The 13,338-nt window shown below is 44.0% G+C and overlaps 1 protein-coding gene across 4 annotated transcripts in view; it reads right to left on the bottom strand.

Annotated features, from left to right (window-relative positions):
* The window catches only part of COL4A6 (collagen type IV alpha 6 chain), a 274,461-nt gene that overhangs the window by 43,688 nt on the left and 217,435 nt on the right, over positions 1-13,338 (bottom strand). For all 4 annotated transcript variants that reach the window (XM_047715185.1, XM_047715188.1, XM_047715187.1 and 1 more), the window contains exons 6-11: positions 9,624-9,740; positions 6,416-6,484; positions 4,686-4,721; positions 1,699-1,761; positions 899-934; positions 680-721 (exon numbers count right to left, since the gene is read on the bottom strand). In XM_047715185.1, coding sequence (XP_047571141.1) covers positions 680-721; positions 899-934; positions 1,699-1,761; positions 4,686-4,721; positions 6,416-6,484; positions 9,624-9,740 — 363 coding nt within the window. The remainder of the gene's footprint in view (positions 1-679; positions 722-898; positions 935-1,698; positions 1,762-4,685; positions 4,722-6,415; positions 6,485-9,623; positions 9,741-13,338) is intronic.

The raw sequence follows: 13,338 nt of genomic DNA, 5'->3' as shown, positions 1-13,338 counted from the left end.
CAATGGTGATCAGACTCTAATTGGTGCAGTCCTTGCCAAGAGCATGAGCAGAGGCAGTGAAGTCTGAGTTAGAACACTGGAGGTTGGATTTGCTCCTTGGAGGCAGTGTGATCTAAAAAAGGCAGCCGTGAGGGGTGAAGAGGCCAAGCTCCCAGGCTCCCTCAAGCTTCCCAAAATCACTCTATGGCTTATGCAGACAGAAACAGGGGAATGAGGGAAGGGATGTAGAAAAGAATGGTGAGAGGTTGAGGAAGAGATAGAGGGCATAGAGAGACAGGAGGAGAAGGAAGAGGAGGAAAAGGAAGGATGGAGGAAAGAGGAGAAGCAAAGAAAAGGAAAAGGAAGGTGACACAATATACAGAACATCAGGGTAATACCCAGGTGGAAGGAGGAGGGAAGCAATTTCAACTGAGTGCGTTTCTAAGACATGCACACTTCACAGGTCAGAAGCAGGGAGACTACAGTATTTGGGAGAAAAAAGACCCCAGGAAGAAAAAAGCACCCCTGCGTGCTCGCAGCCCCTCCTGGAATCCCACTCTGGGACCCACATGGAATGGGAAGTACTCATTTCCCGAGGCAAAGATCCAATTCCCCTTAAACCGAGCAGGCACATGTGTGTAGCTAGAGATGGTACTGGGAGCATATGGAATGCAGATTGTATTTTCCAAAATCTATTTACCTTGACTCCTTTCTCTCCTTGGAAACCTAACCCCATATTCCCCTGGGGCACAGCATTGCGGGGAGGAAAAACAAAATCAATTACTAAACAAGCTCCAAGAACTTAAATTAGAATGCAGTCTTTTGCCAGAAAGTGTGTTTAAGCAAACCAGAGTCTCTCTGGGGAAACCAGAACACTTAGTGGTAGGAGGCCACATGCCCCAAGAAAATGTATACTCACATCAGGACCAGGGAAGCCTGGGGGGCCTGGAGGACCCTATATTAAAAATGAAAGGAAGGAGCACTTGTTAGTTTCAGATAAAAAGAACCTGGGTATGTGGAGAGTCACTGGAAATGAGTCTCCCACTCCCTCAATATATTCTGGCTTTAGCGCAGCAGATCCTAGCTCTCTCTCCCATGGTGCCCCCCGCCTTTAAAAAAAATCTCCTTTGAAATCTCCCACATTGCACTGATAACCACATTTGTGCTAAGGTGGGGAAGACTCGTGCATCATTCCTCCCAGTAGGCTAGACATTTTAAAAAATAGTGGTCTTGGGGAAAGCTAAACCAAAGTAATCAGTGGTGAGATTTCATGCACTGGAGAGAGAACATTCTGGAAACAGGTCTCTCCCCAAACCACATGGGGATAACTGGCTATGTTCTTTCTATACTGGTGAGGGCAAATAGGTTTGGTAGCTCTGCCCAAGGTGGGGTGTGGAGAAGGATTTCGAAGCTACTTCTGTGCTCAGGGTGGGTGATTGTGGGGATGGTGTGATTAATTAGCAGGGTCTGTCATGGATGAGGGGGTGGAAGGTGGAAATAGGTGTGCCAGGCAGCTGTCGTCCCCGGGTGCAGAGCCGGAAGGACTCTGATAAAGACAACCATTCCTTACAAGAGCATGCTTCACTTGAATCCTCCAAGAATGGAGGTTGCCTTTTTCCACTATGAGAGCCTACACAGGCTTGTATTTAATGCATGGCCTGGTGGGGAAAGCATTCATGGGAATACTGTGATCACATGGTCGATTTACATTGGTCTTACTTGCAATCCTGGTGGTCCCATGGGTCCTACAGCTCCTGGGGAACCAGGTGTTCCTGGTGGACCCTAGAGAGGCAAGTTTTTATGAAAGTCAGAAAAAAAAGACAGTTTCTCAAGAAAATTGGAAATATGCATCTACAAGAGTTACACAAGAATGTTCATAGCAATTTTATTCATAGTAGTAAACAAGTGGAAATGTCCCAGGTGTCCATTGATGTGAGGACTGATAAATAACCGAATCATCTATACAGTGGAATAAATACTCACCAATGAAAAGTAACAACCTACTGATATGTTACAGTGTGGGTGAATCTCAAAAGCATTGTGCTAAGTAAAAGAAGTCAGACCCCCAAAGGCTACATATTATACTATTTTCTTTTTTTTTTTAAATGTTTTTCTTTCTTTTTTTTTTTTAAAGATTTTATTTATTTATTTGACAGGCAGATCACAAGTAGGTAGAGAGGCAGGCAGAGAGAAAGGAAGGGAAGCAGGCTCCCCTCTGAGCAGAGAGCCCGATGTGGGGCTCGATCCCAGGACCCTGGGATCATGACCTGAGCCGAAGGCAGCGGCTTTAACTCACTGAGCCACCCAGGCGCCCCTATACTATTTTCTTTATATAAAGTTCTAGAATGGGAAAAACTGAACTATGATGGAGAGAAATCAGGACAGTGGTTTCCTTTGTGTGGGGACAGGGATTGACTAGGAAGGGGCAGAAGGGAACTTTCTGAGGTGAAGAGAATGTTCTATACCTTAAGATGGGTTTGGGTTACACAGGCATACGTCTTTGTCAAAACTCAGCAAATGTACCATTTAGGATTTGTTTATTTTAACTTTGACATAAAAAGAAAAACTGCAAAGATATATTGAAGTCTAGCTAATGATAGGCATGCTGTAGTATTTAGAGATAAGAGCACTATTGTCTGTAATTTACTTTGAAATGCATCAACCATAAGATGGATTGATGGATGGATAGAGACGGATAGATGGATAGAAGTGGGATAAAGCAAGTATAGTAAAACATTAATGGTATGGGTGTTCGCAGCAAAATTCACTCCCTGTTGCTCTATATTTGAACATTTTTTACATTAAAGTGATGTAAAAAACAAAAACTTCAAAAGAAAGCAAAAAAAAACTTACATTAACATCAAATAAAGTAGACCTTGGGACAAAGAATATTACCAGAAATGAAGAGGGGGTAATTTTGTCATGATAAACTATGTCAGTTCATCAAGAACACGTAACAATCTTAGACATGAAACACAACCTGATGAAGTGAAACAAATCCGCAAGTATACTTGGAGAATTTTAACATCCCTCCCTCAGTATTTACTAGAACTAGATTTAAAAGATCAGTAAGAACACAGAAGATATAAACAACACTGTCAACTACCCGGAACCGATGGACATTTTTTAGATCATTATACCCCAGAGCAGCTGAACACATTCTCTTTAAGAACATATGGCACACTCAATGAGACAGTTTCGTTTGCTGAGCCACGAGACAAACCTCAACCGATTTAAAAGGATTGAAATTTTCCAGAGTGTTCACTCAAACTGCACTGAGATCAAAGTAGAAATCAACCATAGAAAGATAGCTGGGAAGCTGCCAAATATCGGGAAATCAAACAACGCACATTTCCGTGGGTCAAAGAGAAATGCAGATGGGAAATGAGAAACTATCTGAAACTGGGTGGTTAATGACAGTATTACAAGCAAGACGATAAAATCTAAGAGAAAGACGGTATGGGGAAATAGATGGCCCGATAAAAATGGAGGGGTGGTAATGAGGTGATAGGTAAGTGATGGAGAGGCTAATCGAAGTCATGAGAAAGTAGGGGTTCAGAGGGTCCTAAGGAAACAGAATCCTGCTTTGACCCATATGTCCTCAATCTTCACTCACCTCTGCTCGTGAGCGTGTTTACACATGTCCTGTTTCTTGCCTACATCTTCCCACACCGCTCTCTCTGTTTAGAAACTTCTTCCCAATGCGGGCCAGTCCAAACATCACCCATAGTTCTCAGAGGCTACCTTCTCCATCTTAGATATAAAGTCTCCCATGATGTACCTTTAGGCAGACAGCATCTCTTCTTCCAAGCTGGTGAGAAATTTTTATGCACGGTCCTACTAGTTTTTCACATCTTGGTGTGTGTTTCGGAGGGGGTTGGGGGTGGGCAGAGACCCTGTCTGCACTGTCTTGGGGATCACTCATAGCACCTTGAGGCTAGTAGGAGCTCAATGGTGGTTCTGGAATGAAAGAAGAAAGGCAGGAACCCTGACATAGCAAAGAAGAAAGAAAGAAAGGGCTTTTCCGAGGCCACTTCAAAGGAAAGTAATGATGACGTGGCAATTCAAGGAAACAGAAAGTTCTTATTTTTTTTAAAGATTTTATTTATTTATTTGACAGAGATCACAAATAGGCAGAGAGGCAGGTAGAGAGAGAGAGAAGGAAGCAGGCTCCCCGCTGAGCAGAGAGCCTGATGCGGGGCTCGATCCCAGGACCCTGGGATCATGACCTGTGCTGAAGGTAGCCACTTAACCAACTGAGCCACTCAGGTGCCCCAGAAAGTTCTTACTAATACAACTCATGGCCTCACATGGACTCCCAATTATTAACAGTTCCTAAAATGAAGTTCTAGACAGAATAGCCTTCACAGAAGAGTGTTCCACTTTTTTTGTTTCAACCCTCAGCATTCTGAACACACAGAGAACAGTTAGTAGATGCTTGTTGAACAAAAGGCGAAATTCTTTCTTAATGCATCACTGGGAGTATGCAGGTCCCTGGCCTAAGGGTCTGGAAGGCTGCTCCCTGTGTAACTTGAAGCGGACAGACGACTCTTTCAGAACTTTATCACCTGGAAACCGCGTGACCCATTCTACCTCAACTGTCTGGATACAAAGACCTTCGAATGCCATGGCAAAAAAGAATGCAAAGGGACCCGCAGTGACTGCCGACCAAACATTGAGCACTCCACCCAGAAATGACAACTTACAGTGATTCCATCCAGTCCAGGCAGCCCAGGCTCCCCCTGAGAAACAGACAAAGGCAGGACACTGAAGAGATTAATTAAGCCTGCACTATTATTTTGTAGATAACGGACCTATACTTCAAGAGCAGAAAAATACATTGCTGATGGCTCGGGTCTCCTCTGTCAAGGTCTTGTGTTTTAAATAATGCATGAATTGGGCATATTCAACCACTTACTTTTTTTTTTTCCTAAGAAAAATCCGGACTCCAGAAGACACATATTATAGCCTTGGTTGAACAGGATTTTATATTTTACTTGGAGTAATTAATTTTCACCTTTGCTAGGAACTTATCAATTAGAAACTGCTTCTGTGGGCTGGTGATTCTCGTGCTCTTTTTGGAAGAGAGCAAAGCTACCTTCCCGTGTGCCTTCATCCCCAGAGAATCTGTTCCCATATGTATACAATGCAAATCAGACATTTCAAGGGAGAATCAACAGAGCATACAGTCTCTGATTACGTTTTAATTACTTTGCAGCATCTTAAGTCACTGTATGAATCTGTAATGTAACCATCTTGTGGAAATTGCTGTGTTCCACAGGGTCCAGGGTCTCCGTGATTTTTGGCAAAGCTATTTAATCAAAGCTTTCTGTGACAATGGCTATATTTTGACACCTGCTAGTCTTATCCTGTTTGGCTTATGGTCCAAAAAAAAAAAAAAAAAAAAAAAAATCAGCTCTCTGCTGCATGGAAAGAGCACTGCCTGGGTTTTAGCTCTCTGGTAAATGGGCTATGTGAGTCTAAGCAAGTCACATAGCCCCAGTGTACCTCAGTTTTTCTACCTGTAAAATGAGCAACACGAATCTGATAATCATGAGCTCCCTTCGAAGCCCACCATTCGACCTTTGGCCATGACATCTAAGCCAAGAGCCCAAACCCTGTAACTTCTCCAGTTCTTAGCCACCCGCCCCAATCACCACCTTCCAAATGGATTTGTAGTGTTTCTGTTTCTGTGCATGGATGGAAGACAGAAAGGTGCCAACCTCAGCTGAGTGAACGTGTGTGCACCTTTCCTTCAGATGCTGGGCACATCGATTCCCACCTGCTACCAAGGGAATAATACCAAGCTCACCTCCCACTCTGCAAGGGGTCAATCATTTGGGCACCAGAGTTTCCAGGTAGCATACACCAAGAGTACAGTCACAAGAATACAGAAGGTTCTGGTCAATTCTAGGAAAAGATGGAGGTTTCCAGCCAGCTGCAGAGTTGATGGGCAATTTTTGCAGACAGTCAGGGGCCTGGTGAGGGTAACGGGTTGGCATACAGGTACAGAAAAGGGCGGAGCCAGCATCCTGGGCCGGTGGCCATGTTGAGATGGGCAGAGACATAACATGGCTTCATACCAAGGTATGCAGACATCAAGGATTGTAGGGTAAACAAAAGGTATCTGCCTTCAGGAAATGTTTTGGCTTGTCAAGGAAAATGATACCCATGCAAACTGTTTGTTTGCTAATCTGTCTCTTATTTTGGGTGTAGATCCTATAAAGCAAATCTCTTTGACAGTATGGCTGCAAACATTTCTGCCAGTGTTTCCACCACCAAAAAGCTCCAGATCCCTTTTAAATCTAGCTTGGTCTGCTGCTTAAATAGAGACACAGATGCTAGTTCTCAGAACGGTCTTGTTGCAGCTGGGCCCAGTCCCAGGGAACTCAACTTATAGCCAGCCTACTTAGCTGCCTGCCTCAGAGGCTCTTACCTTCATTCCCTTGAAAGTACTTTGGTCAAAGACAGGTTCGCCTTTAGAGCCTTTCCGCCCAGGAAACCCCTGAATAAAATAAGAAACACTTGTGAAGAAATGCATGCACACACACAGAGTTTTAAACAGTATGATCTGATCACATAGAGGACCCAATGTTGAGAGCCTGGAACCATGTGGTTTATTCTATGGCTGTGCTAAGGGGAAAAGAACATCCCCCAAATGGGTGCTGAGTCTCAAAATTATATGGCTGTCTCCCCAACTCCCAAGTCAGGAGTCTGTAAAGGAAGTAGGGGACTTTGACTCTGTTCAGAACACTGACTGGAACATCCATATATAACACACGTGTCACTGGGAAGCCTCCCGCTCATCTGCTCCACCCCTCACAGCTATGTCAGTGACACGGCCCCCAGCTACGACTGAGCTTAAAGAAGTTCGGTAAAGAGGCAGATAGTAAAGAATTTAAGCTTTGTGGGCCTTCTCTGGGCTCTGTCCTGTATTCTGCTTCTCTTGTTCCGCACAAATCTTTAAAAATATCAAACCAAGCCGCGGTCATGGGTCACACAGGCCAGTTTGTGACCCTCCGGGTTAAAAGATGTCTACAAAACCATCTCCATCTGTGCTTCTGCCACAAAACCTCAGCTTCAAGGCCTAAGAGGTGTTAACATGGAAGACAGGTCAAAGTACACCAAACCTGACTACCAAACCAGACTTTACCGTCTCAGTGGCAGACGCTGGCTAACATCTGCTAAAATTTGTCCTCGTGGGGAAAATCAATGTCCCTATATCTAAGGGGAAGTCAGGGTTAGTATGAGAGATAGGAGTAAGCTTCGGGGACTGAAGAAGTTGGCTGAATTATGGATTCCTTGAATTCACAGATCATAGGTGTGATGGAAGAATCAGTGGGTCCCCAAAGCACCTTCTTTCCTAACGTTTCCTGTTTCCCCTTATTCTTATGGCCGCTCCTTTCATCAAAGAAGCTTGACAGAATATCCACTCACAATTCAGCAGGGTTAGTAAGGGTTCAGCTTAATAAAATCTACGCCCAAGTTCCTATTTAGGCTTAAGGGGAGGCTTAGGGACAGAATTAGGTTTTACCCTTGTCCTTTATGCTGTCGGAATGTTTATTACCTCAAGATTTCTTGTCTCCCTCTTGGGGGCAGCATTTCCTCACTTTGCTGGATTTCCATTCTCTTAACACAGATGTGATTTGCTCTCCTCTTCTGTTGCCATGGCAGTATTTGGAGCCCTTTGTGACCCAAACAAGCTCATACTATGTAGGTAATACGTCTTTCTCCACCCCCCCACCCCCGCTGCATTTTGGTTCGGTCTTTAGATATCAAGGTCCTTTATGCCGATATGAGACCTGTGTTTTGTCTGTCTCTCTTATGCAGATACCCACACCCACAACTTTGTCACTGAAGGCACTGGTGATGCTCTTCCAATAAAATACTAACTAAATAATGCTTCAATGAACATAGGAGGCATATATCTTTTTGAATTAGTGTTTTTGTTTTCTTGGTATAAATATCCTGGTATGGAAATAACCTAAGTGTCTATTGATGGATGAATAGATAAAGATGATGTCACACACACACACACACACACACACACACACACACACACACTGGAATACTACTCAGCCCTTAAGAAAGCCAAAAAAAAAAGGAAGGAAATCCTGCCATTTGCGACAACATGAATGGAGCTTGAGGGCATTGTGCTTAGTGAAATAAGTCAGACAGAGAAAGAAAAATACTATATGATTTCACTGATGTATGGAATCAAAAGTAAAACCAAAATAAATGAACAAGCAAAACAAAACAAATCTTGGGGACAGAGAGAACAGATTGGTGGTTGCCAGAGGGGAGACTGGGAAGGGGATGGGCAAAATGGGTGAAGGGAATCAAGAGGCAGAAACTTCCAGTTACAAAATAAGGAAGTCATGGGGATGCCATGTACAGCACGGTGACTATAGTAAATAATGTATTTTTAAGGATTTCATTTTTATGTAATATCTATACCCTAATGTGGGGCTCAAACTGTGAGATTATGAGTTGAGTTGCATTTTTTGCTGACTGAGCCAGCTGGATACCCGTAGGGTAAATAGTATTGTATTGCATACCTGAAAGTTGCTAAGAGAGGAGACCTTGAAGGTTCTCACCATAAAAAAAAAAATTTGTCCCTCTGTATGGTGACAGATGGTAACTAGACTTAGTGTGGTGATCATTTTGCAATGTATACAAATATCAGATCATTATGTTGTATGCCTGAAACTAATATAATGTTATATGTCAATTATACTTTAATAATAACAACAAAAAAAAAGAATGTGGGATAGCACTGGAATAAGACATACTGAAAAAAAAAGTCAATTAATTCATGTAGCTACAGAATCTGTATAATAGTATGATTTCTAGCTAAATCCATCACCTGAGTACCCTTAGTAGCTTAGATTATTTCAAGTAAGGTTGATAATGGGCTTGAATGTGTTATTTTCCTCTTCCCAGTTGTTTGTAAAAACAACCTTGCAAGGGCACCGTATCTATTAGAGATCCTTTAGATCCAAATATTGGATCCCTATCTGGATGAATAGAATTAAATAAAAGTGGTGACAGCAGGATCTAAAAAAATGCTCTATCAATCCTGGGACAAAGGGTTATGGCTTGGGTGGGGAGGGGGAAGGGGGCAAACTATGTCAGTGTAGAGTAGGATTTCTCAATTTTTTCTCACTACAGACACTTTTGGGACAGAGGACTCCTTGATGTTGGAGGAAAGCTGTCTTGTGCTAGTAGTGTACTCTGAGTGGTGACAACCAAAAATGTTACTAGTAACTGTCAAATGTTCCTTGGGGTGGGAAATCATCCCTGGTCAAGAATCACTGGTTTAGACCAAGCCTGCCAAGCCCTTTGGGTCATTATCAGAGCTCCCATGATCTCACATAAGCCTTCCAAATACTGCATTTTCCAGTGTCATCTGATGTGGGAACAAATCAAATAGCCCAAGTGTGTACTTTGCTCTGAAATATACTAGAGGCTCTTCACAGTCTTGCCAGCTCTAAAAGCATCATTTGAAGAAGAGGAAAAAAAAACCCTCTGAGAAGTGGAGCATGTGTACCTCTTTAGATGCAGATGCTTAATGAGGTCTCCATAAAAGCAGGGAAAGGCAAAGAAAACCATTTGAAATAACCGACAAAGATTCAGCAACATACGGGTGGTCCGAGAAGCCCAGGATAGCCCTCAGGGCCTGGATATCCAATAGCTCCTTGAGTGCCATTACAGCCATCCAGGCCAGGTGGGCCCCTGGGCCCTGGCTGTCCGGGCTGGCCCTGTTCCAAGAGAAAAGAAGGGATCACATCAGCCACAGGACTCCGACCTACCCTGACAAGCTCCCCAGGAAGAAAAACTAAGTATGCTGCCCACCTCTGGCTCCTTGTCCACTCCCTTTGCCCTGTGAGAACCATTCTCTTAGAGCTTTCCTCCACACTCAGGTGTATGGAGCTGGTGACAGCGCAGGCGGACCCCCCTCCCAACCGCCCCCAGAAGGATCGATGTTTTAACCAGACCCGTGCTGAAACTAAAGGGATCAAGCCTGAAGAGATGGGATACACAATGGGGTGCAACTTCCTCTTCCCAGGGTACAAAGATGTACTCAGATAGGACTTAGCTGGCTGGCCGCTGAAGGGTTACCATCAGGGAATCATGCCAGGCCTTGGGACTTCCTCAGAATAGACCAGAACCCGGGCAGCCTGGTGTGGCTCTCTGTATTGGGAAAGCCTGGGGCTTTTTAAAAATACGGCTCTGCCTAGGAAAGGATGCTGGCTATTGGTCAACAGAGCAGAAGCAGTTTCCACGGCACCACCCCTGTGTCTGCACTTCTTCTCCATACTTGCTACTGAGACCATTGTTTTGCCAGGGGAATTAGCAATCATTCACACGATTGAAGTTGAGCTTCCACGGTGCACAGAGTCCACTTTTACGGTGGGAACAGATCTCTTAAAATCTGTCATCAAGAGTGGGTTATGTGCTGGGTATGGAGCAAAGAGATGACCTGAAAGCCCAGAAATCTGGACGGGTCCATACAAGGTTGACTCCTACCTTCCCACGTGCATGTTTTAAAGCCAGCCATGGATATTTAATAATTCGAGGAAAGCGTGCCACACATTCGAAATTCAATCTTTCGCATTATTGGGGGAAATAAGCTTTTGTCAAATTCTTATTAGGAAAATGCTCCATAGAATTTTGATGCGTTTTCATTCTTATCGTGGTGGTAGGAGATAGTCTATTGATATAAAAGTGTAAGTCTAGAGTGAACTAAACTGGGAACAGCTTACTAAGTCGTCAACATTTTCTTCCCGAAGGAAACAGCTATTCTTGTTTGCCCTGAAGATCTACGCTCCACCTCCCCCAGATCTGTGCCTTCGGAGGCTGACCTTTATGGACAGTGTCGCTGAGGCTCCCTTTCCTTGTGTCTCCTTACTGGGAGACACAGGCAGATGATCAAAGAACAGGAGCAGAAAGAACACAGGTTGTTTATTTCCCCCATGCAATCCCTCCCTGGCCATATTTCTGACAATGGCCACATTTATCTACAAGTTTTCATTGAGCAGCCCCTACTCCGTGGCTCCAGATCTGACCAGTATCCAGTTCCGGTATCACCATTCTTTCTTTCCCCTTTGGGCCTAGGGGCAGCCAAAGCTCTTGTGTTAGTTGCTTGGCAATCCATTGCTGTTCCTCTGAATCATGCTTACATCCTTTAAATATATCCTTCACGCCACTCAGTTTAGTCAACCCTTTCAGGTAGAGTGTCTATTTCTTCCAGGAATCCTGATCACCATTTTAAAATATCCCAGGCAAATGTGCTAGGCGTTATCACTCAGCTGGGTAACAGGGATGAGTTAAGACAAAAGACAACAGACTGGCTCAGTACTAGGCATCTGCCTCACTCCGGGGGCCTTGGTTCTGTTTGACACCAAAACCTCTACCTGGCTTCTTACCCGTTGGTATCCACATTTTTTTTTAACTTGGGCCCCAACCCTGTGGTTTTCTTACCTGAATTCCTTTTTTAAAAAAAAGATTTTATTTATTTATTTTAGAAAGAGAGCATGAGTGGGGAGAGGGGCAGAGGGAGAGAGAGAATCTCAAGCAGGCTCTGCACTGAGTGTCGAGCCCGATGTGGGGCTCCATCTCACCACCCCAAGATCATGATCTGAGCTGAAATCAAGATTCAGACACTCAACCGACTGAGCCACCCAGGAGCCCCTTGCCTGGATTCCTAATATCTTCCACCTGCATTATTCCAGGGGGTACCTGTTCATTCCTTCCTACCTTAGCTGAATTCTCTGGAATTAACCTCTGGCATTTGACTTAGACCTGTCAGCCCCGTCTTGTCCAGCTGATACCATGAGATGACAGCTAAAGCATGCTCTGAGTCAGCCAGACTTGTGTTCCAATCCCAGCTTTGCCTCTCCCCATCTTGAGTCTCAGTTTCTTCATCCGTAAAAATGGAGATGAGTAATACTACCTGCTAGGGTTGTTGTCAACATCAAAATGAACTGAAAAGTTCATGATTACAATTAAATGAGGCTAAGTTTACTAAGTAGGAGCTCAGTGAAGGAAGCCTTCTTCTCCCAGGTAAGTCAACGAGGATATGTCACTGGGCTGAACTTCTAGCTCCTTTTTTTTTAAAGATTTTATTTATTTATTTGGCAGAGACAGAGATCACAAGTAGGCAGAGAAGCAGGCAGAGAGAGAGAAGGGGGGTAAGCAGGCTCCCCACTGAGCAGAGAGCCCGATGTGGGGCTCGATCCCAGGACCCTGAGATCATGACCTGAGCCGAAGGCAGAGGCTTAACCCCTGAGCCACACAGGTGCCCCCTAGCTCCTTTTTTTAATTCTCAGTAATACCACAGCATTTCAGGCACTTGGCCCTTTCTGGTTTTAGCTAATGATTTTACACATGTGTGGGCCAGCTCTCAATGAGAATGTAGCTCTTTGAGGGAGGACACCACGATTCTATACAACCACAAGGCACCAAACACACAGAATAAGATGGGCTGTAATCCAGAAAAGCAACATTCCTCTGGACCCAGATTTCAAAGGGAAAATTTTCCATTTGGTGAGTGGTCAGTGTCGACTTTGAAGATATAAATCTGGTGTGTTCATTTACGAGTCTCTAGGAAGGGAAATATTTGAGATTAACTCCAGGAGAAAAGCTAAACATACATTGCAAAGGACAACTTGAAAACTTCTGCTTCCAACTTATGGGAACGAAAACAGTTGATAAACATGCATTTCTTGTGGGTGCCCACATCCCCAGTGCACAGCTGTGATATCATGAAAAACCACAAGCCTACTGCCGAGCCTACATTATTCTAATGTTGACTATCTTGATGAATGCTTGTTTGTTCATTCTCCCAACTGGTTGCTGTGCCCCTTGGTGCACCGACTTGAATGATCATAAAATGATTATTTGCTCACTCATGTTGAAACTACCTACATGGCAGCAACGATGGAGTTTTGGGACCAAAACCAGTGACACATATGTTAGCGATCAGCCAACATTAAGTGGGGAATCAGATTTGTGCAGTGATCCAGTTTAGTAAGATGTGTTGGGAAAGCTATTGGTTTCAGCTGCCGAAAGTAGAACGAAATAATTAGTCTTCCTGTGTCTGAGGGAGTCCTGCCAGTCTGACAACCGTTGCTTTTGTGGGCACTAGAGGTTGGAGTCAGTCCCACAGATATTTCTAGCATTCCTAGCATGTGGTGAATTTAGCCCCAGGATCTCTGGGGCCTGCGAGTAGAGTAGGAGATGTACTCTGCATTTTCAAGAAAGCTAGATAAGACCATCACACAAGACAACTAATAAATACCATGGGCCACATGTAATAAGGAGATACCAAGGACTCCTAGATTGGAGATGGAAGGG

This window comes from Lutra lutra, chromosome X, assembly GCF_902655055.1.
Source record: "Lutra lutra chromosome X, mLutLut1.2, whole genome shotgun sequence".
Lineage (NCBI taxonomy): Eukaryota > Metazoa > Chordata > Mammalia > Carnivora > Mustelidae > Lutra > Lutra lutra.
Note: the sequence above shows the minus strand (reverse complement) of the source record. Positions and strands in the feature narration are given on the sequence as shown.